Here is a 25,583-nt window from a genome sequence, read left to right as displayed (position 1 = left end):
TGGCCTCCGCTGCAACGGTCAAATCGGATGAGGACAAACTGGATGTCCTGACCTCCAAAGTGAACCACCGAGCGTACTCGGTCATCCAGGACGCGACCTCGTACACGGCTGCTCTCAAGCTCCTCAAGGACCAGTACACGCGCCCAGTGAACGAGGTGTACGCCAGGCACCTCCTGGGGAGTCGTAAACAACAACCTGGGGAATCGACCGAGGAATACCTTCAGGCACTGTCTGTGCTTGGCCGGGCCTGTGGTTGTAAGGATGTAAAGGCCGCCATGTACACAGAGGAACTTATCCGGGACGCTTTTGTAGCGGGCCACAGGTCCAATTACACCCGACAGCGACTGTTGGAGCAGAGTGACCTCGACCTCAACAAGGCCTCTGAACTCGCACTATCATTGGACGCAGCCTACCGGGGCATGGATGCCTACTCCTCTGCACCGTGGACGCCGCGGGGAATGACAGCCTGGGACACGGTAGGGACCGTCTCATAGCGCTGTGCCACCCAGCCACATTCCAGCAACGGCCCAACTACCGCAGCAGTGTCCCAAGGCCAGAAATGCTACTTCTGTGGCCAGGCCAAACACCCCAGAGCGCGCTGCCCGGCGAAAAATGCGATCTGCTCGGGCTGCGGGAAGAAGGGACACTACGCCAGCGTCTGCAGGGCCAAAGCCACCCCGAACCCCAGCAGCACCGCGTGTGGGCCGTGCGGGCCGCCATCTTGGGCCTCCCCAGCCATGTGCGAACCACCGGAACAGCAGCCATTTTGGATGCCTCCAGCCACATGGGGATCATGGACGCCGCCATCTTGGACGCCAAGCCGGGACGCAGCAGGCCCCCAACACCGCCTCATCTGATACCCGCAGCGACACACCGACCCTACGCTGGCCTCCGTTACGCTGGACCAAGCGAGACCGCACCAACTGGCCCGGTCCACAATGGACATTAAGGTAAATGGTCACAAAACAACCTGCCTTTTTGACTCTGGGAGCACGGAGAGCTTCATCCACCCCGACACGGTGCGGCGTTGCTCTCTCCCAGTCCTGCCTGCGCACCAGCGGATTTCTATGCCTCCGAGTCCCAGTCGGCGGACATTGGCGGCTACTGCGTGGTGACACTCTTAGTAGACGGGACTGTGTACGATAATTTTAAACTTCTGTCCTGCCCCACCTCTGCGCTGCCGTTCTACTGGGTTAGATTTTCAGTGCCACCTTAAAAGTGTTACGATGCGTACGGTGGACCCTCCCCCCACTCACAGTCCGCAGCCAGCAGCTTCCAAACTGCCGCCGCGCACCAGGTGCAACCTCTCCACACTCAGTCACACCCCCCCCCCCCCAACTGTTTGCTAACCTCACCCCCGACTGTAAGCCCATCGCCACAAAGAGCAGGCGATACAGTGCCGGGGACAGGGTTTTCATTAAAACCGAAGTGGAGCGGCTCCTGAAGGAGGGGATTATTGAGGGCAGCACCAGCCCCTGGCGAGCCCAGGTTGTGGTCGTTAAGACCGGCGAGAAGCAGCGCCTGGTCATCGACTACAGCCAGACATAAATCGCTACACCCTGCTGGACGCTTACCCACTCCCCCGCATAGCTGATATGGTCAACCAGATCGCGCAGTACCGCGTCTTCTCGACCATTGACCTGAATCAGCGTACCACCAGCTCCCTATCCGCCCTGAGGACCGCCAGTATACTGCCTTTGAGGCAAACGGCCACCTCTATCACTTCCTTAGGGTTCCCTTTGGCGTCACCAACGGGGTCTCCGTCTTCCAAAGGGAGATGGACCGGATGGTCGATCAAAATGCGTTGCAGGCCACTTTCCCATATCTGGACAATGTGACCATCTGCGGTCATGACTTGCAGGACCATGACGCAAACCTCGAAAAATTCCTCTGCACCGCCCAACTCCTGAACCTGACGTATAACAAGGAGAAGTGCATATTCCGAACAACCCGCCTCGCCATCCTTGGCTGTGTTGTGGAACACGGAGTCATCGGTCCCGACCCCGACCGGATGCGTCCCCTTATGGAACTCCCACTGCCCCACTGCCTCAAGGCCCTGAAGAGGTGCCTAGGGTTTTTCTCCTATTACGCCCAGTGGGTCCCCTACTATGCGGACAAGGCCCGTCCACTGATCAAGTCCACCTCGTTTCCCTTGACGGCAGAGGCCCGCTTAGCCTTCCACCGTATCAAGGAAGACATTGCCAAAGCCACCATGCACGCAGTGGACGAATCCATCCCCTTCCAGGTGGAAAGCGACGCGTCCGACTTTGCCCTGGCCGCTACACTTAATCAGGCGGGGAGACCCGTGGCCTTCTTTTCACGAACCCTCCAGGGCCCGGAGATCAGACACTCCGCTGTTGAGAAGGAGGCCCAGGCTATTGTGGAGGCTGTGCGTCATTGGAGGCACTACCTGGCCGGAAAACGATTTACCCTGCTCACTGACCAGCGTTCAGTTGCTTTTATGTTTAACAACAAGCAGAGAGGCAAAATCAAAAACGACAAGATCTTGAGGTGGAGAATCGAACTTTCCACCTACAATTACGAGATCTTGTACCGGCCCGGGAAGCTCAATGAACCCCCGGATGCTCTATCGCGTGGCACCTGCGCCAGCGCGCAGATCGATAGACTGCGGGCCCTCCACAATGACCTCTGCCACCCGGGGGTCACCAGGTTCTTCCACTTCATCAAGGCCCGCAACCTGCCTTACTCCATTGAGGAGGTCAGGACCATGACCAGGAACTGCCAAGTCTGCGCTGAGTGCAAACCGCACTTTTATAGACCAGACAGGGCTCACCTGATAAAAGCCACTCGCCCCTTCGAGCGCCTGAGCGTTGATTTTAAAGGGCCTCTCCCCTCCTCCGACCGCAATGTGTACTTCCTCAACATTATTGATGAGTACTCCCGTTTCCCGTTCGCCATCCCCTGCCCGGACATGACCAGTGCCACGGTCATTAAATGTCTGAACGACCTCTTCACCCTGTTTGGTTGCCCCAGCTATATCCATAGCGACCGGGGCTCATCGTTTATGAGCGACGAACTCCGCCAGTACCTGCTCGCTAGGGGTATTGCCACAAGCAGGACCACCAGTTACAACCCCCGGGGGAACGGACAGGTGGAAAGAGAGAATGCGACAGTTTGGAAGGCCGCCCTGCTAGCCTTAAAGTCTAGGGGCCTTCCGACCTCCCGCTGGCAGGATGTGCTCCCCGATGCGCTCCACTCTATTCGGTCACTGCTCTGCACTGCCACTAACGCCACCCCTCATGAGAAAATGTTTGTCTTCCCAAGGAAGTCCACATCGGGGACATCGCTACCGCCATGGCTGACGTCCCCAGGGCCGGTCCTACTGAGAAGACACGTGAGGACCCATAAAACGGACCCCCTGGTCGAGGGTCGACCTCCTCCACGCCAACCCCCAGTATGCTTACATTGCGTACCCGGACGGGCGGGAGGACACAGTCTCCATACGAGACCTCGCACCCTCGGGGGCCCCAGTAACCCACTACCACCCCCCCCCCCACGATCCAATATTCAACCCCAGCAGACGGCACGACTGGGCCCCGCGACCCGCTCGACACCCACGAGGACTACACACCAGTGCCCCAGCCTACGCGGGACTCGACGCCGGAAGCTTCACTACCCCTGCCGTCGCCACGTCGATCACAGCGGCAGACAAGACCTCCGGAGAGACACCAATACACAAACTTTTAATACACTTCACCCCGCCGGACTCATTTTTAAACAAGGGGTGAATGTGGTAAACCACTGTTATACCTGCCTGTGTGGGTGTTTGTATTCCACTGTGTACATGTCTGTACATGCCTCGGCTGACTCCTCCCACGAGTCCAGGTATAAAGGTGACTGCTCCACAGTCCCTCTGTATTCTGGACTGGAATTGTAGTGTAATTGGTGGTATTGATTTGATTTAAGTTAATTGAAGGACAGCTCGATGCCGTGATATGCTCCTCCTGCACCATGTGGGAAATCAGGGACACTTCCTGTGTCTCTGATGACCATGTGTGCGGGAACTGTATCCAGCTGCAGCAACTGGCAGACTGCTTTGCGGCGCTGGAGCTGCGAATGGATACATACTGGAGCATTCGTGATGCTGAGGACGTCGTGGATAGCATGTTTAGGGGGGGGTTGGTCACACTGCAGGTAAAGGCTGCACAGGCAGGAAGGGAATGGGTGACCGCCAGGTAGAGTAGTCGGCGCAGGCAGGTAGTGCAGGGGTCCCCTGTGGCCATCCTCCTCTCAAACAGATATACCGCTTTGGATATTGTTGGGGGGGGTGGCTTATCGGGGGAGGACAGCAGCAGCCAATTTCCTGGCACAGTGGGTGGTTCTGCTGCACAGGACAGGAGGAAAAAGAGTGGGAGAGCTATAGTAATAGGGGATTCTATTTTAAGGGGAATAGATAGGCATTTCTGCGGCCGCAAACGAGACTCCAGAATTGTATGTTGCCTCCCTGGTGCAAGGGTCAAGGGTGTCTCAGAGCGGCTGCAGAGCATTCTGGAGGGGGGAGGGTGAGCAGCCAGTTGTCGTGGTGCATATAGGTACCAACGATATAGGTAAAAACCGGGACGAGGTCCTAAAAGCTGAATATAGGGAGTTAGGAGGTAAATTAAAAAATTGGACCTCAAAAGGTAGTAATCTCAGGATTGCTACCAGTGCCACGTGCTAGTCAGAGTAGAAATAGAGGGATATTTCAGATGAATATGTGGCTAGAGGAATGGTGCAAGGGGGAGGGATTCAAATTCCTGGGACACTGGAACCGGTTCTGGGGGAGGTGGGACCAGTACAAACTGGACGGTTTGCACCTGGGCAGGACCGGGACCGATGTCCTAGGGGGAGTGTTTGCTGGTGCTGTTGGGGAGGGTTTAAACTAAAATGGCAGGGGGTTGGGAACCTGTGCAGCGAGACAGAGGAATGGGAAACAAGGATAGAAGCAAAAGATTGGAAGGAGAAAAGCGGCAGGCAGAGAAGGCAAGGGTTTAAATCAAACATGGCCACAGTAAATAATAGTTCTAAAAGGTCTAAGAGTGTTAAAAAAACAAGCCTGAAGGCTTTGTGTCTTAATGTGAGGAGCATTCCTAATAAGGTGGATGAATTAGCTGCACAAATAGATGTAAATAGATATATGATTGGGATTACGGAAACATGGCTCCAGGGTGACCAAGGCTGGGAACTCAACATCCAGAGGTATTCAATATTCAGGAAAGACAGGCAAAAAGGAAAAGGAGGTGGGGTAGCATTGCTGGTTAAAGAGGAGATTAACACAATAGTAAGGAAGGATATTATCTCTGATGATGTGGAATCTGTATGGGTAGAGCTGAGAAATACCAAGGGGCAGAAAACGTTAGTGGGAGTTGTATACAGACCCCCAAACAGTAATACAGGTAGACTATCCTTTATCCGAAAACCTCGGGACCAGCCATGTTTCGGTTTTCGGAAAATTTCGGAAGGTGAGCGAAAACACTTCGGTTTTCAGAGTAATTCGGTTTTCGGGAGTGCGGATAAAGGATACACTATCCCTTATCCGAAAGGGTCGGGGTCGGCGGGGGGTCGTGGTCGGGGGTGGGGGTCGGCAAGGGTGGGGGTCGGCAGAGGGTCGGCGGGGGTCGGGGTCGTGCGCATGACTTACGCTGAGCGAAAACACTTCGGTTTTCAGATTAATTCGGTTTTCGGGAGTGCGGATAAAGGATAACACCTGTGTGGGTCAAGCATCGGCAGCGCCGGGTCATGTTTTGCGCCACTTTCGGCTTTCAGAGGTTTTCTGTTTTCGGATGTGCGGATAAAGGCTGGTACACTATATCTTATCCGAAAGGGGGCGGGGTCGTCGGGGTGGGGGTGGGGGTCGGCGGGGGTGGGGTTCGGCGGGGGGTCGGCGTCGTGCGCACAACTTACGCTGAACGATTTCACTTTTCAGAAGTGCGGAAAAATGCTACACTATCCCTTATCCGGGTAGGCCTGCAATCTCCTACCCAGGAGGGAACTCAGTGACACTCTGCCCTGCTCAGCGTAAGTCGTGCGCCACTCTGGTCATGTCATGCGCACGACTTACGCTGACCGAAAAAACCTTCGGTTTTTAGAGGGTTTCGGTTTTCGGAAGTTCGGATAAAGGGTAGTCTACCTGTACCGAGGTTGGGGATGGCATTAAATGGGAAATTAGAGACGCGTGCAGTAAGGGCACAGCAGTTATCATGGGTGACTTTAATCTACATATAGATTGGGCTAAACAAATTAGTAACAATACTGTGGCGGAGGAATTCCTGGAGTGTATACGGGATGTTTCCTGGACCAATATGTCGAGGAACCAACTAGAGAGCAAGCCATCTTAGACTGGGTATTATGTAATGAGAAAGGATTAATTAGCAATCTTGTTGTGCGAGGCCCCTTGGGGCGGAGCAATCATAATATGATAGAATTCTTCATTAAGATGGAGAGTGAAGTAGTTGACTCAGAGACTAGGGTCCTGAATTTAAATAAAGGAAACTACGAATGTATGAGGCGCGAGTTGGGTGGGATGGATTGGGAAATGTTACTTAAAGGGTTGACGGTGGATAGCCAATGGCAAACATTTAAAGATCGCATGGATGAACTACAGAATTTGTTCATCCCTGTTTGGCATAAAAATAAAACAAAAAAGGTGACTCAACCGTGGCTAACGAGGGAAATTAGGGATAGCATAAGATCCAAGGAGAGGACATATAAATTGGCCAGAAAAAGCAGCAAACCTGAGGATTGGGAGCAGTTTAAGTTTCAGCAAAGGAGGACAAAGGGATTAATTAAGAGGTGGAAAATAGAATATGAGAGTAAGCTTGCAGGAAACATAAAAACTGACTGTAAGAGCTTCTATAGATATGTGAAGAGAAAAAGATTGGTGAAGTCAAGCATAGGTCCCTTGCAGTCAGAATCAGGGGAATTTATAATGGGGAACAAAGAAATGGCTGTCCAATTAAATACATACTTTGGTTCCGTCTTCACAAAGGAGGACACAAATAACCTCCCAGAGATGTCAGGGAACATAGGGTCTAATGAGAGGGAGGAACTGAATGAAATCAGTATTTCTAGGGAAATGGTGTTAAGGAAATTGATGGGATTGAAGGCCGATAAATCCCCAGGGCCTGATCATCTACATCCTAGGGTACTTAAGGAACTGGCCCTAGAAATAGTAGATGCATTGCTGGTTATCTTCCAAAATTCTATAGATTCTGGAACAGTTCCCATGGATTGGAGGGTAGCTAATGTTACCCCACTATTCAAAAAAGGTGGTAGAGAGAAAATGGGGAATTATAGACTGGTAAGCCGGACATCGGTAGTGGGGAAAATGCTAGAGTCCATTATAAAAGATGTAATAGCAGAGCACTTGGAAAACAGTGACAGGATCGGACAAAGTCAACATGGATTTGCAAAAGGTAAATCATGCTTGGCTAATCTACTGGAATTTTTTGAAGATGTAACTGGTAGAATAGATCAGGGAGAACCAGTGGATGTGGTGTATTTGGACTTTCAGAAGGCTTTCGATAAGGTCCCGCATAAGAGATTAGCGTGTAAAGTTAAAGCACATGGGATTGGGGGCAAGGTACTGACTTGGATAGAGAACTGACTGGCAGACAGGAAGCAAAGAGTTGGAATAAACGGCTCTTTTTTCCGAGTGGCAGGCAATGACTAGTGGGGTACCGCAGGGATCGGTGCTAGGACCCCAGCTATTCACAATATATATTAATGATCTAGACGAGGGAACTAGATGTAATATCTCCAAGTTTGCAGACGACACAAAGCTGGGTGGGCGTGTGTGCTGTGAGGAGGATGCCGAGAAACTCCAGGATGATTTGGACAGGTTGGGTGATTGGGCAGATGCATGGCAGATGCAGTATAATGTGGATAAATGCGAGGTTATCCACTTTGGTGGCAAAAACAGGAAGGCAGATTATTATCTGAACGTCAATAGATTGGGAGAAGGGGAAGTGCAACGAGACCTGGGTGTCCTTGTGCACCAGTCGCCGAAGGTAAGCATGCAGGTGCAGCAGGCGGTTAAGAAGGCAAATGGTATGTTGGCTTTCGTAGCGAGAGGATTCGAGTACAGGAACAAGGATGTCTTGCTGCAATAACAACAGAAAATGCTGGAAAAACTCAGCAAGTCAGGCAACATCCGTGGAGAGAAATTTGAGTTGACGTTTCGGGTTTGACCCTTCTTCAAAACTGGAGAGAAAAGGAACTAGATCGAAGGCAGGGCTGCGATCGGACAAAAGAATAAAAGAACCAAAAGAAGTAAAAGAGATTAGAAGCTAGACGAGATGGTAATAGGCTGTGATTAGGTGTAAAGTGTACTGGCAGGGCAAAAGATAGCTGCCAGGTGTGAGAGAGAAACAAAAGGAAAGGAGGGGGGGGGGAAAAGGAAAGGAGTGGAAAAATATAAGTGAAAATGAAATAGGGGCCGAGGTTATGATCTGAAATTGTTGAACTCGATATTGAGACCGGAAGGCTGCAGACTGCCTAATCGGAAGATGAGGTGCTGTTCCTCGAGTTTACGTTGAGCTTCCGTGGAACAGTACAAGAGGCCAAGGACGGTGAGGTCCGAGTGGGAATGGAGCGGTGAATTGAAATGACAGGCGACCGGAAGCTCGGGGTCACCCTTACGGACTGAACGGAGGTGTTCCGCAAAGCGGTCACCCAATCTGCGTTTGGTCTCCCCAATGTAGAGGAGACCGCATCGTGAGCAGCGAATACAGTATACTAGATTGCGAGAAGTACAAGTAAATCGCTGTTTCACCTGGAAGGGGTGTTTGGGGCCCTGGACAGTGGGGAGGGGGGAGGTATAGGGGCAGGTGTTACATCTCCTCCGCTTGCACGGGAAGGTGCCAGGCGAAGGGGAAGGGCTGTTTGGGGTGATAGAGGAGTGGACTAGGGTGTCTCGGAGAGAGCGGTCCCTGCGGAATGCTGAAAGGGGAGGGGAGGGGAAGATACGTTTGGTGGTGGTCTTGCTGCAGTTGTACAGGGCCTTGGTGAGACCACACCTTGAGTATTGTGTGCAGTTTTGGTCGCCTTATCTGAGGAAGGATGTTCATGCCATGGAGAGAATGCAGCGAAGATTCACCAGACTGATACCTGGGATGGCAGGAATGACGTATGAGGAGAGATTGGGTCGATTGGGCTTATACTCGCTGGAGTTTAGAAGAATGAAAGGGGATCTCATTGAAACTTATAAAATTCTGACAGGACTGGACAGACTAGATGCAGGAAGGATGTTCCTGATGGCGGGGGAGTCCAGAACCAGGGGTCACAGTCTAAAGATAAGGGGTAAACCAATTAGGACAGAGATGAGGAGGAATTTCTTCACCCAGAGAGTGGTGAACCTGTGAAATTCTCTACCACAGAAGGCAGTTGAGGCCAATTCATTAAATATATTCAAGAAGGAGTTAGATATATTTCTTAAGGCTAAAGGGATCAAGGAATATGGGGAGAAGGCAGGGACAGGGTACTGAGTTTGGATGATCAGCCATGATCTCATTGAATGGCGGAGCAGGCTCAAGGGGCCGAATGGCCTACTCCTGCTCCTATCTTCTATGTTTCTATATTTAATGACACACAAGGGTAAACACTTGGGTGTTTTATGCATTGCTCATGAAAAGTTTCTGTGAATGTGGTGTCAAACATTGAAACCTTTATTTTCAAGACTGCGTTCTTGGACAGATTTGTGTGCACCTTTGGAAGTGGCTTTGTGAGTTGCAGTGAATGGTGAGACATAACGATATCCCCCGCAATGGTGATGAGTGTGAAAGGAATGGCTTAGGCATTGTAGGGATGCTTTATGGTGTTGGTGTGGGGTGGTGCCAACCACACCACATGGTGGGCAGGGTGTACAGCATCAAGTGAAGTAAATCTGGCCATGGTGAGGCCATCCCTGGCATCAATGTGGTCAGGTGCTGATGCCCTGTGCAGCATCAGGTGATTGCGGAGAAGGTTGGTGTTGTTGGTGCTGCTGGTGTGCCTGGTGCCGATTGTGGTGGGATTCTGAGGACCAAGGTGAGAGAGTTTCAAGGGCACCGATGCTGATGTAATAGATGGCAGGTGAACCTGAGATGACAGAAGCAATCTGTCAATGGTGAAAGAGGTTGTTCCAATGAGGGGACACTGGATAGAGAGTTTGCTCCAAACATTTGCAACCTGCATTAAGCTCAATCTATCTTCCAAATGCAGTAAGCAACAGCTTCTGAGCTTGGAAAGTGAACAGCTGTGAGATGGGAGCTTTTATAGCACATTTGCAGCAGTCAAGTAATGAGATGATTCCATGGCCATTCAACTCTCGCCCTGCTTACCTGACGTGATCCCCAAACAGGATAGACCCCGTGGGTGACCTGGTGAACTCTGAAGGTGAGCTGAAAATAGTTCTTAATCCTCTGTTAACGACGTCATAATGACCTGAATTGCCTCCTCTGCCGCTGCGTGTCAGGTCTGCTCAGCGCTGACAGACCTGATATCTGGGAAAGTCACGTGTTGGCGGGTTGACAGCGGGGTCCCGACCCGCTGTCAAAAAATCCATTTTCCCACCTGACCTGCCACGGATCGCGCCCGCTGATTCTGTCAAAATTCCCCCCTCTGTGTATGTCTCACCTCAGCTCTAGCTATCCATACAGCTAATTTCAACAATTATTGCAGAACAAGATAGAATTCCAACTGCATCATCTACTCACCTATGCAAATCATCTTCTTTGGCTTCCAGAAAATTCACAGTGTACTTGACAGACCGTGCCATCAAAATGACTACATCAAAGGTATCCTAAAATAGGAAATGTCAAACACCTTATGCTGCTGGCCTGAAAACATTTTGTTCAAATTCCTGTAAGAACTTGATAAAGCATAATTTACTTTTGAACTCCATGCAGTAATATGTCATTTGCAGCAATCTAAATTTCAATCTAAAGATAAATATATTGGCCCAGAAATTCGGGTCCCAACGCGTGAGTACACACGGGGTACTCACGCGTGGACCCGATGGAAGTGCCGGTTTCTTGCATGCACTGCGCATGCGCGGGAAACCAGCACTTCCGTTCCTCTGAACGAAGGGGTTCAGAGGCCGAACGCGTGCGCGCGGGAGTCTGCGCGTGCGCTTTGAACTTGCGTTTTTTTTTTTTTAAAACAGGTTTTTCCGTGAGGGTAAGTCTTTAGATTTTAGAAATGTAAAAACCAGGCGTAAGGCCAGCATTTTAAAAGGTAAAAGTCAATTAATTAAAATTAAAACATTTTTTCCCACAGGTTTATTATTTTTAAATACTTTAAAGCAAGGTAAGTTTATTTTTAGCCTGTTTTTTATTAAAATTATTTTTTTCAAAAATTTAAATTATTGTTTAATAGTTATTTAATGTAATTTATAGTTTATTTAAAAAGTGTGATTTAAAAAAAAAATTATTTGAAGGTTTACTGTTATTTTGGGGCCCGTATATTCATAAGTTTAGACAGGTCTTTCTGTCAATCTTATGAATGGGCTTTTCCCTCCTCTGATTGGCTGCCCATGGCTCACGTGATCCCAGGGGATGCATCGCACTAACTACGCCCCTGGGACACGCAAGCACAGCGCGCCGGGAGTTGGAGCAGGCCCCGGAGCGGAATTTCACGGGAGCCCAGAGCTCAACTGCCGGCGCGCAAGGTAAGTGCAGGTCGGGGGCTTGTACCCGGGGGAAGCCCCCGACCCGAATTTCTGGGCCATTACTTAATGGCGAAAAAGGACGATGTGTTAGCAGTACACTGGTGCTCCAGTGAAGTGCCACATGCAATGGCAGCAGGTTGTCCACAGTCTCCATACACAGTGGTGCAATCAAGAGGAAGCAAACAATTCCTCTTTCACAAGGATAGATAGAACAAGTCACAGTGTGAATCATCCTAGCCCACTTTCATGCCAGCTGGCCGAAGACTTCCATTAGCACAGGCCTGGGAAAGATGCATGAGGAGGAAGAGATAAATAAAGAAAAATTGTGTAAAAAGTACTTTAAAAAAAAAAGAAACATATAATAGAACCAAAGGATGGACTACTCTAGAAGTAGGCACCCTTTGTGATGGAGAAGATATGGGGGCAGAAGCTCAACTTGGGTCAAAGAGGACACTGAGGTTGCAAACAATCTGGTTCAGCCCAAGATAGTGGCCTAGAAGAGGGGATGGAGTTTGTGATGTATGGTGGGGGTGGGGCGACGGCGAAGATGATGGCTTCAATCCTCCCAATGCTTAGCTGGAGAAAATTATAGCTCATCCAGGACTGGATGTCAGATTAACAGTCTAAGAACACAGAGGCAGTGGAGAGGTGGGAAAAGGTGGTGGAGAGATAGAGCTGGGTTCAGCATGTGAAAACTGACCTTGTGCATGTGGATGAGGTTTACTCCCTTCTAACCAATTTTTTATCCAGTTTTCCACCTTCCCTCTAATACCATACTATACCGTAATTTTATCTACTAACACCCATGTGGTACCTTATCAAAGGCTTTCCTAAAGTCCATGTACACTACATCCACCGCATTTATCCCATCCATCATGTCTGTTACCTCCTCAAAGAATTATATCAGGCTCGTCAAGCACAACTGTTCCTTTTTAAATCCCTGCTAGCTACTTCTAATTATTTCATCTTTATCCAGATACATGGTAATTTCATCCTTAGTTAGACACTGTATTTTTGTAAATAATTTCTAGGGTTTTGGCAATTTCTTCCTTCACCTCCCTCAGTATTGTTGGATGTAACCAGTCAGGCCCTGGGGACTTATCTTCCTTTAGACTCATTAAATTATCTGAACTTTTCCTTTTATCTATCATAATATCACTCATCTCGCTCTCAACCACCATGATTCACCTCTTCTCTGATGTCCATCTCTTTAGTAAAGACCAATGTGAAGTACTTATTAAATACTTCTGCCATTTTTTGATCATTTACAAGTTGATAATCCTCTCCACTCCTGACTTTTAACAATTCTCTTTTTACTGATATACTTGTAAAGTACCTTACTTTCTGTTATACAGTAGTGATTTTTCCCCCTCAAACGCCACACCTCAGCTTTCCTTATCCCACTATTAACCTCTTCTCCCATTTTCCCATATTCTCCTTTAATTTGTCATTGTTATTATTCTTATATTCCTTCTTCAATTTTAATTGATTTTTAACCTCTGTTTGTAGCTGGCATCCTAAAACTACCAGTAGTTTCCTTCTTTTAAAAATATCCCATTGTTGCTCCATAGTTGTGTGTGCCAATTTCTCCCGCCACTTCACCTCACCTAGCTCACTCTCCAACTTTCTAAGATCTGCCCTAATTCAATCTAGTGTTCTAGTTTTTGTACCGACATTTTCCCTTTCTAGCTGGATCTTAAACCGCATCATGTTGTGGTTACCTACTCCCAAGTGGTTACCTACTCTGCAGAAGGACCGGGGTGAGGCAATATACACTTAATGGCACAGTTTTAAAGAGTGTGCAGGGACAGAGGGACCTGGGAGTTAATGTGCATCGGTCCCTGAAGGTGACAGGACATATTGAGGGAGTGGTTAGCAAAGCATATGGGATCTTGGGCTTCATAAATAGAGGTATTGAGTACAAAAGTAGAGAAGTTATGCAGAGCCTTTATAAAGCGCTGGTTAGGCCACAACTGCAGTATTGCGTCCAGTTCTGGTCACCACACTTTAGGAAGGGTGTGAAGGCTCATCAGAGGGTGCAGAGGAAATTTACCAGAATGGTTCCGGGGATGGGGGATCTTAGCTACAAGGACAGGTTGGAGAAGCTGGATTTGTTTTCATTAGAGCAAAGGAGGTTGAGGGGTGATTTGATAGAGATGTACAAGATTATGATGGATTTGGATAGGCTAGACGGGGAAAGGCTGCTCCCACTAGTTGATGGTACAAGGACTAGGGGACACAGATTTAAGGTTCTGGGCAAGAGATACAGGAGGGACTTGAGGAAAAACTTTTTTTATGCAGCGAGTGGTGAGGACCGGGAACTCGCTGCCGACGGAAGTGGTGGAAGTGGAGACACTCAATGTTTTCAAGGGGAGACTGGATAAGCACTTGAGGGAAATCAACTTGCAGGGCTAAGGGGATAGAGTGGGGGAATGGGACTGACTGGATTACTCTACAGAGAGCCGGCACATGTCGTTATGACTCTATGGGCAGGATTTTCATTCAGGAGTCGGGTTGGAGGCGGGACTACAACTTTCAGGGTTATAGTCCCGCTTCCATCGAGATGCGGCCAATCCACGCGATTTTAACTTGATTGACCTTGTTGAGCCTACCCAGGGGGCTCAGCAGGCCAATTAAAGGCCACCCTGCAACAGGTGACGTCACAGACTGAAATTTCATCTGTCAAGAGGTTTTGACAGATGAAATATCAGTGTTTCCACAGCTGTTTGAAGCTGTCAAACACTGACAGTCTTATTTCTAACATGAGTCCTTCTCTACAGACTCAGTTAGAAATCTCTCCTGCACAGAAAGCTGCAGGCTGTCACTTTTGACAGTTCGCAGCCATTCTGCTTTCTGTGCCGGTGAGATGAGGGACTCCCGAGACCTAAAGGAAGGCTGAAAAGGTAAGAAAATGTATGTAAAGCTTATTTAATCACTTTAGACACACCAAACACACTTACCTTTGCACTCATGCACACATCACTCACCTGAACACTGACATCTCGACCCCTCCAAATCCTTCAACCCGACGGCCCGACTCCTCTAACTTGGCGTGGTTTGGAGCCGTCGGGAATCCCACACTTCAACCTTAAAAATAGGCATTAGGCTAAAAACTGCCTGTTAACTACCTGTTAACAGGCAGTTAGTTGGCACTAATCCCTTCCCACCTCAGGTAGGCGGGTTCCAGTGTGGGGCGGGTACCCGCCTCCTTTGAAACTGACATGGAGGCGGGTTTGGGTGCGGGATGGGGTCGGGTCCCCTGATTTCGGGATTTTAACCCCCCACACGCCTCCAATCCTGACTCCACGGCCCAATGAAAATCCTGCCCTATGACTCTAAGTTGCTCAACCATATTTAGCTCATCAACCTGATCTATTCCATTACTCAACCATCTCTAGCAACTCCTCTGCCCATATAGGCCTACTAACATGCTGCTTGCAGAAGGAGTCCTGTGTACATTTTAGGAATTCTATTTCCTTTTCTCTATTTACTCCCTCTCAGTCTGAAAAATCAGCATGTATTACCTCTTTTATCAATATTGCCACTAGTTTAGAGTAAGTAGTGTTTAAAGTGAAGTAAGGTCCCTAGTGTATTTAAAATTCTTTAATTTAAAGGAAGTAAAGGGAGTAAATTAAGGGTAGGACATGGCAGAGCAGCTTGGCAATGTGGAGTGCTCCTCCTGTGCTATGTGGGAAGTCAGGAACACTTTCAGTGTCCAGGGCGAACACGTGTGCAGGAAGTGTCTCCAGCAGCAGCTACTCGAAATCCGCGTTTCAGAGCTGGAGCTGCGGCTGGAGTCACTGTGGAGCATCTGCGAAGCTGAGATCTTCGTGGATAGCACGTTTAACGAGGTGGTCACACCGCAGATAAAGAGTGCACAGGCAGACAGGAAATGGGTGACCGCCAGACAGAGTAAACGAACTAGGAAGGTAATGCAGGAGTCCCCTGGGTCCATCTCTCTCTCCAATAGATTTTCCGTTTTGGATACTGATGGGGGAGATGGTTTCGCAGAGGAATGCTGCAAGAGCCAAGTCCATGGCACTACAAGTGGCTCAGCTGCACAGGAGGGGAGAAAAAAGAGTGGGAGAGCAATAGTGATAGGGGATTCTATCGTAAGGGGAACAGATAGATGTTTCTGTGGCCGCAGACGTGACTCCAGGATGATGCCAGGGTTAAGGATGTCACTGAACGGCTGCAGGGCATTCTAAAGGGGGAGGGCGAACAGTCAGAGGTCATGGTTCACATTGGTACCAACGACATGGGTAGAAAGAGGGATGAGGTCCTGCAACAAGAATTTAGGGAGCTAGGTAGCAGATTAAAAAGCAGGACCGCAAAGGCTGCAATCTCTGGATTACTCCCAGTGCCACATGCTAGTGAGTATAGGAATAGGAGGATAGAGCAGATGAATGCGTGGCTAAAGAGTTGGTGCAGGAGGGAGGGCTTGAGTTTCCTGGATCACTGGGTCTGCTTCTGGGGAAGGTGGGACCTGTACAAGTCGGACGGGTTGCACCTGAACTGGAACGGGACCAACACCCTTGCGGGGAGTTTTGCTAGTGCTGTTGGGGGGGGGGGGGGGGGTTTAAACTAACTTGGCAGGGGAATGAGATACGGAGTGGAGCTATAGTACAGGGTGATGCACAGCCAAATATATAGGAAAAAACAAGTCAGCCTGGAAGGCAAAGCAAATATATAATGGCACAAGGGAGTATGGCAAGGCTGGATGGCATTTATTTTAATGCAAGGAGTCTTGCGCGTAAGGCAGATGAATTAAAGGTGTTGATGAACGCATGGGAGAATGATATTGTTGCTATCACAGAGACATAGTTGAGGGAGGGGCAGGACTGGCAGCTCAATATTCCGGGGCATAGAATCTTCAGGCGAGACAGAGGGGGGTGTAAAAGAGGAGGGGGTGTCGCAATATTAATCAAGGAGTCAATTACTGCCGTAAGGAGGGATGATATCTTAGCAGGTTCCTCTAATGAGGCCATATGGATAGAGCTTAAAAACAAAAAGGGGGCAAGCACTTTTCTGGGAGTGTACTATAGGCCGCCAAACAGTCAGGGGGAGATTGAGGAACAGATATGTAGGCAAATCTCAGAGAAGTGTAGAAATAATAGGGTAATCATAGTAGGGGATTTCAACTTCCCCAATATTAACTGGGATAGTCAGAGTGTGAAAGGCTTAGAGGGTGCGGAATTCTTAAAGTGCATCCAGGAGAGCTTTTTGAGCCAGCATGTAGAAAGTCCTACAAGAGAGGGGGCGGTACTGGACCTAATTCTAGGGAATGTAACCGGGCAAGTGGTAGAACTATCAGTAGGAGAGCATTTTGGTGACAGTGACCATAATTCGGTGAGATTTAAGGTAGTCATGGAATAGGACAAAGATGGACCGGAAATAAAGGTTCTAAATTGGGGGAAAGCCAATTTTAATATGATACGGCAGGATCTGGCCAAATTGGACTGGGATCAGCTACTTGTAGGAAAATCCACATCAGAGCAGTGCGAGTCTTTCAGAAAGGAAATAGAGAGAGTACAATGCCAACATGTTCCCGTAAAGGTCAAGGGTAGGACCAACAAGCCCAGGCAACCCTGGATGTCAAGGGATATACAAGAATGGATTAGGAAAAAAAGGGAGGCTTTTGGCAGATACAAAGGACTAAAAACAGTGGACGCCCCAGAGGAGTATAGAAAGTACAGGAGAGTACTTAAAAAAGAAATTAGGAGAGCGAAGAGGGGGCATGAAAAAACACTGGCGGGCAAAATAAAGGAAAATCCCAAGGTGTTTTATAAGTATATTAAGGGCAAGAGGATAACCAGGGAAAGAGTAGGGCCCATTAGGGACCAAAGTGGCAATCTGTGTGTAGAGCTGGAAGATGTGGGTGAGGTTTTAAATATTTTGCATCTGTGTTCACTGTGGAGAAGGACGATGTAGGCATAGAAATCAGGCAGGGGGATTGTGATATACTTGAACAAATTAGTATTGAGAGGGAGGAGGTACTAGCAGTTTTAGTGGGCTTAAAAGTGGATAAATCCCCAGGCCCAGACGAGATGCATCCCAGGCTGCTGTGTGAGGCAAGGGAGGAGATTGCAGGGGCTCTGACACAAATTTTCAGATCCTCTCTGGCCACAGGGGAGGTGCCAGAGGACTGGAGGACAGCTAACATAGTACCATTATTCAAGAAGGGTAGTAGGGATAAACCAGGGAATTACAGGCCAGTGAGCTTAACATCAGTGGTAGGGAAATTATTGGATAAAAATTCTGAGGGACAGAATTAGTCTCCATTTGGAGAGGCAAGGAATAATCAAGGATAGTCAGCATGACGTTGTCAGGGGGAAATCATGTCTAACCAATTTGATTGAATTTTGAGAGGGGGTGACTAGGTGCGTGGATGAGGGTAGTGCAGTTAATGTAGTCTACATGGACTTCAGTAAGGCTTTTGACAAAGTCCTACATGGGAGACTGGTCAAGAAGGTAAGAGCCCATGGGATCCAGGGCAATTTGGCACATTGGATCCAAAATTGGCTCAGTGGCAGGAGGCAGAGGGTGATGGTCGAAGGTTGTTTTTGTGGCTGGAAGCCTGTGTCCAGTGGTGTGTCGCAGGGATCGGTGCTGGGTCCTTTGCTGTTTGTAGTGTACATTAATGATTTAGATATGAATGTAGGAGGTATGATCAGTAAGTTCGCAGATGACACGAAAATTGGTGGAGTGGTAAATAGCGAGGAGGGAAGCCTCAGGCTACAGGACGATATAGACGGGTTGATCAGATGGGCATAACAGTGGCAAATGGAATTTAACCCTGAAAAGTGTGAGGTGATGCATTTTGGGAGGATTAACAAGGCAAGGGAATACACAATGAATGGTAGGACCCTAGGAAGGACAGAGGATCAGAGGGACCTTGGTGTGCAGGTACACAGATCCCTGAAGGCAGCAGGACAGGTAGATAAGGTGGTTATAAAGGCATATGGGATACTTGCCTTCATTAGCCAAGGCGTAGAATATAAGAGCAGGGAGGTTATGATGGAGCTGTACAAAACGCTGGTTAGGCCACAGCTGGAATACTGTGTGCAGTTCTGGTCGCCACACTATAGGAAGGATGTGATTGCATTGGAGAGGGTGCAGAGGAGATTCACCAGGATGTTACCTGGGCTGGAGCGCTTCAGCTATGAAGAGAGACTGGACAGGCTGGGGTTGTTTTCCTTAGAGCAGAGAAGGCTGAGGAGGGACCTGATTGAGGTGAACAAAATTATGAGGGGCATAGATAGGGTAGATAGAAAGGAACTTTTCCCCTTAGTAGAGGGGTCAATAACCAGGGGGCATAGTTTCAAGGTAAGGGGCAGGAGGTTTAGAGGGGATTTGAGGAAAAACTTTTTCACCCAGAGGGTGGTTGGAATCTGGAATTCACTGCCTGAAAGGGTGGTAGAGGCAGGAACCCTCACAACATTCAAGAAGCATTTAGATGAGCACTTGAAACGCCATAGCATACAAGGCTACGGACCAAGTGCTGGAAAATGGGATTAGAATAGACCCATCGTTTCAGCTTGTTCTTGCCCCACGGCACTTATCTCTTCCTATCTCGACTCTATCTTTTCTCCCCTTGTCCAGTCTCTTCCCATCGACATCCGCGACTCTTCGGACACCCTCCGCCACTTTAACAGTTTCCAGTTTCCTGGCCCCAACCGCTTCCTTTTCACCATGGATGTACAATCCCTACACCTCCATCCCCCACCAGGATGGACTGAGGGCGCTCCGCTTCTTCCTTGAACAGAGGCCCGACCAGTCCCCATCCACCACCACCCTCCTCCGCCTGGCTGAACTTGTTCTCACATTAAACAACTTCTCCTTTAACTCCACTCATTTCCTGCAAATCAAAGGTGTTGCTATGGGTACCCGCATGGATCCTAGCTATGCCTGCCTTTTCGTGGGATATGTGGAACACTCTGTTCCAGTCCTACTCAGGTCCCCTCCCTCACCTCTTTTTCCCGATACATTGATGACTGTATCGGTGCCGTTTCCTGCTCTCGCCCCGAACTAGACAATTTCATTCACTTTGCCTCCAATTTCCACCCTTCCCTCACCTTCACATAGTCCATCTCTGACTCTTCCCTTCCCTTCCATGGTCCATCTCTGACTCTTCCCTTCCCTTCCTCGACTTCTCCATCTCCATCTCTGGGGATAGGTTATCGACCAATATTCACTACAAGCCCACTGACTCCCACAGCTACCTGGACTACACTTCCTCCCACCCCGCCTCCTGTAAGGACTCTATTCCATTCTCCCAGTTTCTCCGTCTCCGCCGTATCTGCTCCAATGATGCCACCTTCCACACCAGTGCTTCCGACATGTCTTCCTTTTTCCGCAACCGAGGATTCCCCTCTACCGTGGTTGACACGGCCCTTGACCGTGTCCGTTCTATCTCCCACACTTCTGCCCTCACCCCTGCCCCTCCCTCCTCACCCCTGCCCCTCCCTCCCGGAACCACGATAGGGTTCCCCTTGTCCTCACCTTTCACCCCACCAGCCTCCACATTCAACGGATCATCCTCTGCCATTTCCGCTACATCCAAAGTGATCCCACCACCAAACGCATCTTCCCCTCCCCTCCCCTTTCAGCATTCCGTAGGGACCGCTCCCTCCGAGACACCCTAGTCCACTCCTCTATCACCCCCAACAGCCCTTCCCCTTCGCCTGGCACCTTCCCGTGCAAGCGCAGGAGATGTAACACCTGCCCCTATACCTTCCCCCTTCCCACTGTCCAGGGCCCCAAACACCCCTTCCAGGTGAAACAGCGATTTACTTGTACTTCTTGCAATCTAGTATACTGTATTCGCTGCTCACGATGCGGTCTCCTCTACATTGGGGAGACCAAACGCAGACTGGGTGACCGCTTTGCAGAACACCGCTGTTCAGTTCCTAAGGGTGACCCCGAGCTTCCGGTCGCCTGTCATTTTAATTCACCGCTCCATTCCCACTCGGACCTCACTGTCCTTGGCCTCTTGCATTGTTCCACGGAAGCTCAATGTAAACTCGAGGAACAGCACCTCATCTTCCAATTAGGCACTTTGCAGCCTTCCGGACTCAATAGCGAGTTCAACAATTTCAGATCATAATCTCGGCCCCTATTACATTTTTACTTACTTTTTTTTCCACCCCTTTATTTTGGGTCTTCCCTTCGCACCCCCCTTTCCTTTTTTTTCTCTCTCCCACATGGCAGCTGTCTCTCATCCTGCCAGTACACTTCACACCTAATCTGAGCCGTCTTTTGTCTCCACTGTCCTATTACCATCTCGTCTGGTTTTGAATACCTCTTTACTTCTTTTGTTCTATCGCAGCCCTGCCTTCGATCTATTTTATTTCCTTTCCAGTTTTGAAAAAGGGTTTCGACCCGAAACGTCAACTCTAATTTCTCTCCACGGATGTTGCCTGGCCTGCTGAGTTTTTCCAGCATTTTCTGTTGTTATTTAGAATAGACAGGGTTTGATGGCTGGCGCGGACACGATGGGCCGAAGGGTCTCTTTCTGTGCTGTATAACTCTATATGACTCCACCTCCTTTCTTAACTTGTCTACCCCTCCCAAATATATTACATCCCATTAAGCTAGTTTTGCATTTTTGTCCAGTTTGCAGTCAGGTTTCTGTTGATGCTATTCAGTCTAGATCTTCCTGTAAAATAATTGCTTTCACTTCCCCATAAAAACATCAGACTTGCTAAATAGAACTTCTCAGAAATTTGGCAGAATATTCACAAAGTATTTCAGAAAACCATCAATTCCCCTGTCAAATTTTTGTCTTATAACACTCCTGTGAAGCGCCTTGGGACATTTTACTATGTTAAAGGCACTATATAAATATATATAAGTAGTTGTTGTTTAAAAAGGGTACTTCATTAAGATCTGTTAAAGATAGAGAGATTCTTTCATTAAAAGGCTACTAATGGTGGGATTTCCTCTTTAACTAGGTTACGAATGTTAAAAATTTCTTTAAAGGAGTTCTTATGGTGATGCAGCTCGATGGTGAACCAGTGAACACCACCGTGAAATGATGCAATGTTGGTTTGATCCCTTACACCACACGCAGTTCCTGATTTCAGTTTCACTGCTATGGAAGATATTTCCCCATAGAAGGGACAGAAAATCAGAGGAAGAGCCACTTTTGCTCATGTCCTCATAGGCAGCTTAACAATGCAATCGTGCCAACCACTTAGCCTGGCAAGATGAAACAGTTGTACAGAGAAAAGAGAGAGATTTATACCACGTGCTAAATACCATTGTGCGGATATACGATGTTTAGTACCTATGTGATTAATGTTAAGTGCGCGGAGATCATCAAGGGCAGACTAAAATATAGAATAAATTTAGAAACCACAATTGTCATTACTGAAACTGCCCTGGGGGTGGTGAATCATAATCACTGCATAACAAGATATTATTAGTGCTATTATTATTTTTCTGAATGGTGTAACTGTCAGTACATTGAATATTTTGAGCATTCTGACAGAACTTTGGGCCTAGATTTTCTGAATGGTGTTATTGTAACAACAAATTCCATTTATATAGCACCTTTAACATAGAAAAACATTCCATGGCGCTTCACAGGCATGTAATCAGGCAAAAAAAATTGACCCCGAGCCAAAGAATGAGACATTAGGAGAGGTGACCAACAGATTGGTCAAAGAAGTAGGACTTAAGGAATGGCAGAACTAAGACCACCTATTTCCACCGCTGTAACATCACCCGTCTCCGCCCCGCCTCAGCTCATAGAAACATAGAAGATAGGAGCAGGAGTAGGCCATTCGGCCCCTCGAGCCTGCTCCACCATTCAATGAGATCATGGCTGATCATTCAAACTCAGTACCCTGTCCCTGCCTTCTCCCCATATCCCTTGAGCCCTTTAGCCTTAAGAAATATATCTAACTCCTTCTTGAATGTATTTAATGAATTGGCCTCAACTGCCTACTGTGGTAGAGAATTCCACAGGTTCACCACTCTCTGGGTGAAGAAATTCCTCCTCCTCTCTGTCCTAAATGGCTTACCCCTTATCTTTAGACTGTGACCCCTGGTTCTGGAATCCCCGGCCATCGGGAACATCCTTCCTGCATCCTTTCTGTCCAGTCCTGTTAGAATTTTATAAGTTTCAATGAGATCCCCTCTCATTCTTCTAAACTCCAGTGAGTATAAGTCCAATCGACCCAATCTTTCCTCATACATCATTCCTGCCATCCCAGGTATCAGTCTGGTGAATCTTCGCTGCACTCCTTCCATGGCAAGAACATCCTTCCTCAGATAAGGCGACCAAAACTGCACACAATACTCAAGGTGTGGTCTCACCAAGGCCCTGTACAACTGCAGCAAGACATCCTTGCTCCTGTACTCGAATCCTCTCGCTACGAAGGCCAACATACCATTTGCCTTCTTAACCGCCTGCTGCACCTGCATGCTTACCTTCAGCGACTGGTGCACAAGGACACCCAGGTCTCGTTGCACTTCCTCTTCTCCCAATCTATTGCCGTTCAGATAATAATCTGCCTTCCTGTTTTTCCCACCAAAGTGGATAACCTCGCATTTATCCACATTATACTGCATCTGCCATGCATCTGCCCAATCACCCAACCTGTCCAAATCATACTGGAGTTTCTCGGCATCCTCCTCACAGCACACACGCCCACCCAGCTTTGTGTCGTCTGCAAACTTGGAGATATTACATCTAGTTCCCTCGTCTAGATCATTAATATATATTGTGAATAGTTGGGGTCCTAGCACCGATCCCTGCGGTACCCCACTAGTCACTGCCTGCCACTCGGAAAAAGAGCCGTTTATTCCAACTCTTCGCTTCCTGTCTGCCAGCCAGTTCTCCATCCAAGTCAGTACCTTGCCCCCAATCCCATGTGCTTTAACTTTACACGCTAATCTCTTATGCGGGACCTTATCGAAAGCCTTCTGAAAGTCCAAATACACCACATCCACTGGTTCTCCCTTATCTATTCTACCAGTTACATCCTCAAAAAATTCCAGTAGATTAGTCAAGCACGATTTACCTTTTGTAAATCCATGTTGACTTTGTCCGATCCTGTCACTGTTTTCCAAGTGCTCTGCTATTACATCTTTTATAATGGACTCTAGCATTTTCCCCACTACCGATGTCAGGCTTACCGGTCTATAATTCCCCGTTTTCTCTCTACCACCTTTTTTGAATAGTGGGGTAACATTAGCTACCCTCCAATCCATGGGAACTGTTCCAGAATCTATAGAATTTTGGAAGATGACCAGCAATGCATCTACTATTTCTAGGGCCAGTTCCTTAAGTACCCTAGGATGTAGATTATCAGGCCCTGGGGATTTATCAGCCTTCAATCCCGTCAATTTCCCCAACACCATTTTCCTACAAATACTGATTTATTTCAGTTCCTCCCTCTCATTAGACCCTATGTTCCCTGACATCTCTGGGAGGTTATTTGTGTCCTCCTTTGTGAAGACAGAACCAAAGTATGTATTTAATTGGTCTGCCATTTCTTTGTTCCCCATTCTAAATTCCCCTGATTCTGACTGCAAGGGACCTATACTTGACTTCACCAATCTTTTAATCTTCACATATCTATAGACGCTTTTACAGTCAGTTTTTATGTTCCCTGAAAGCTTACTCTCATATTCTATTTACCCCCCTCTTAATTAATCCCTTTGTCCTACTTTGCTGAATCCTAAACTGCTCCCAATCCTTAGGTTTGCTGCTTTTTCTGGCCAATTTATATGTCCTCTCCTTGGATCTTATGCTATCACTAATTTCCCTTGTTAGCCACAGTTGAGTCACCTTTTTTGTTTTATTTTTATGCCAAACAGGGATGAACAAATTCTGTAGTTCATCCATGTGATCTTTAAGTGTTTGCCATTGCCTGTCCACCGTCAACCCTTTAAGTAACATTCCCCAATCAATCCTACCCAACTCGCGCCTCATACCATCGTAGGTTCCTTTATGTAAATTCAGGACCCTAGTCTCCGAGTCAACTACTTCGCTCTCCATCTTAATGAAGAATTCTATCATGTTATGATCGCTCCGCCCCAAGGGGCCTCACAAAAGAATTGCTAATTAATCCTTTCTCATTACATAATACCCAGTCTTCAGATGGCCTGATCTCTAGTTGGTTCCTCAACATATTGGTCCAGGAAACCGTCCCGTATACCCTCCAGGAATTCCTCCTCCACAGTATTGTTACTAATTTGGTTAGCCCAATCTATATGTAGATTAAAGTCGCCCATGATAACTGCTGTGCCCTTATTGCACACGTCTCTAATTTCCCATTTAATGCCATCCCCAACCTCCGCATTACTGTTTGGGGCTCTGTATACAACTCCCACTAACGTTTTCTGCCCCTTGGTATTTCTCAGCTCTACCCATACAGATTCCACATCATCAGAGCTAATATCCTTCATTACTATTGTGTTAATCTCCTCTTTAACCAGCAATGCTACCCCACCTCCTTTTCCTTTTTGCCTGTCTTTCCTGAATATTGAATACCTCTGGATGTTGAGTTCCCAGCCTTGGTCACCCTGGAGCCATGTTTCCGTAATCCCAATCATATCATATCCGTTTACATCTATTTGTGCAGCTAATTCATCCACCTTATTGCGAATGCTCCTCACAAAAGGACACAAAGCCTTCAGGGTTGTTTTTTTAACACTCTTAGAACTTTTATTTACTGTGGCCATGTTTGATTTAAACCCTTGACTTCTCTGCCTGCCACTTCTGCTTTTCTCCTTCCTGTCTTTTGCTTCTATCCTTGTTTCCCATTCCTCTGTCTCCCTGTACAGGTTCCCAACCCCCTGCCATTTTCGTTTAAACCCTCCCCAACAGCACTAGCAAACACTCCCCCTTGGACATCGGTCCCGATCCTGCCCAGGTGCAAACCGTCCAGTTTGTACTGGTCCCACCTCCCCCAGAACCGGTTCC

The 25,583-nt window shown here is 48.1% G+C and overlaps 1 protein-coding gene across 2 annotated transcripts in view; it reads right to left on the bottom strand.

Annotated features, from left to right (window-relative positions):
- carm1l (coactivator-associated arginine methyltransferase 1, like) overlaps positions 1-25,583 on the bottom strand; it is a 241,822-nt gene that overhangs the window by 18,413 nt on the left and 197,826 nt on the right. For both annotated transcript variants that reach the window (XM_085984189.1, XM_085984184.1), the window contains exon 9: positions 10,695-10,780. In XM_085984189.1, the coding sequence (XP_085840315.1) occupies positions 10,695-10,780 (86 nt within the window). The remainder of the gene's footprint in view (positions 1-10,694; positions 10,781-25,583) is intronic.

Source organism: Somniosus microcephalus, chromosome 1, assembly GCF_052327205.1.
Source record: "Somniosus microcephalus isolate GS21.2 chromosome 1, FLI_Smic_1.0, whole genome shotgun sequence".
NCBI classification, from domain to species: Eukaryota; Metazoa; Chordata; class Chondrichthyes; order Squaliformes; family Somniosidae; genus Somniosus; species Somniosus microcephalus.
The sequence above is the reverse complement of the archived record's forward strand: the minus strand, read 5'-3'. Positions and strand labels throughout refer to the sequence as shown.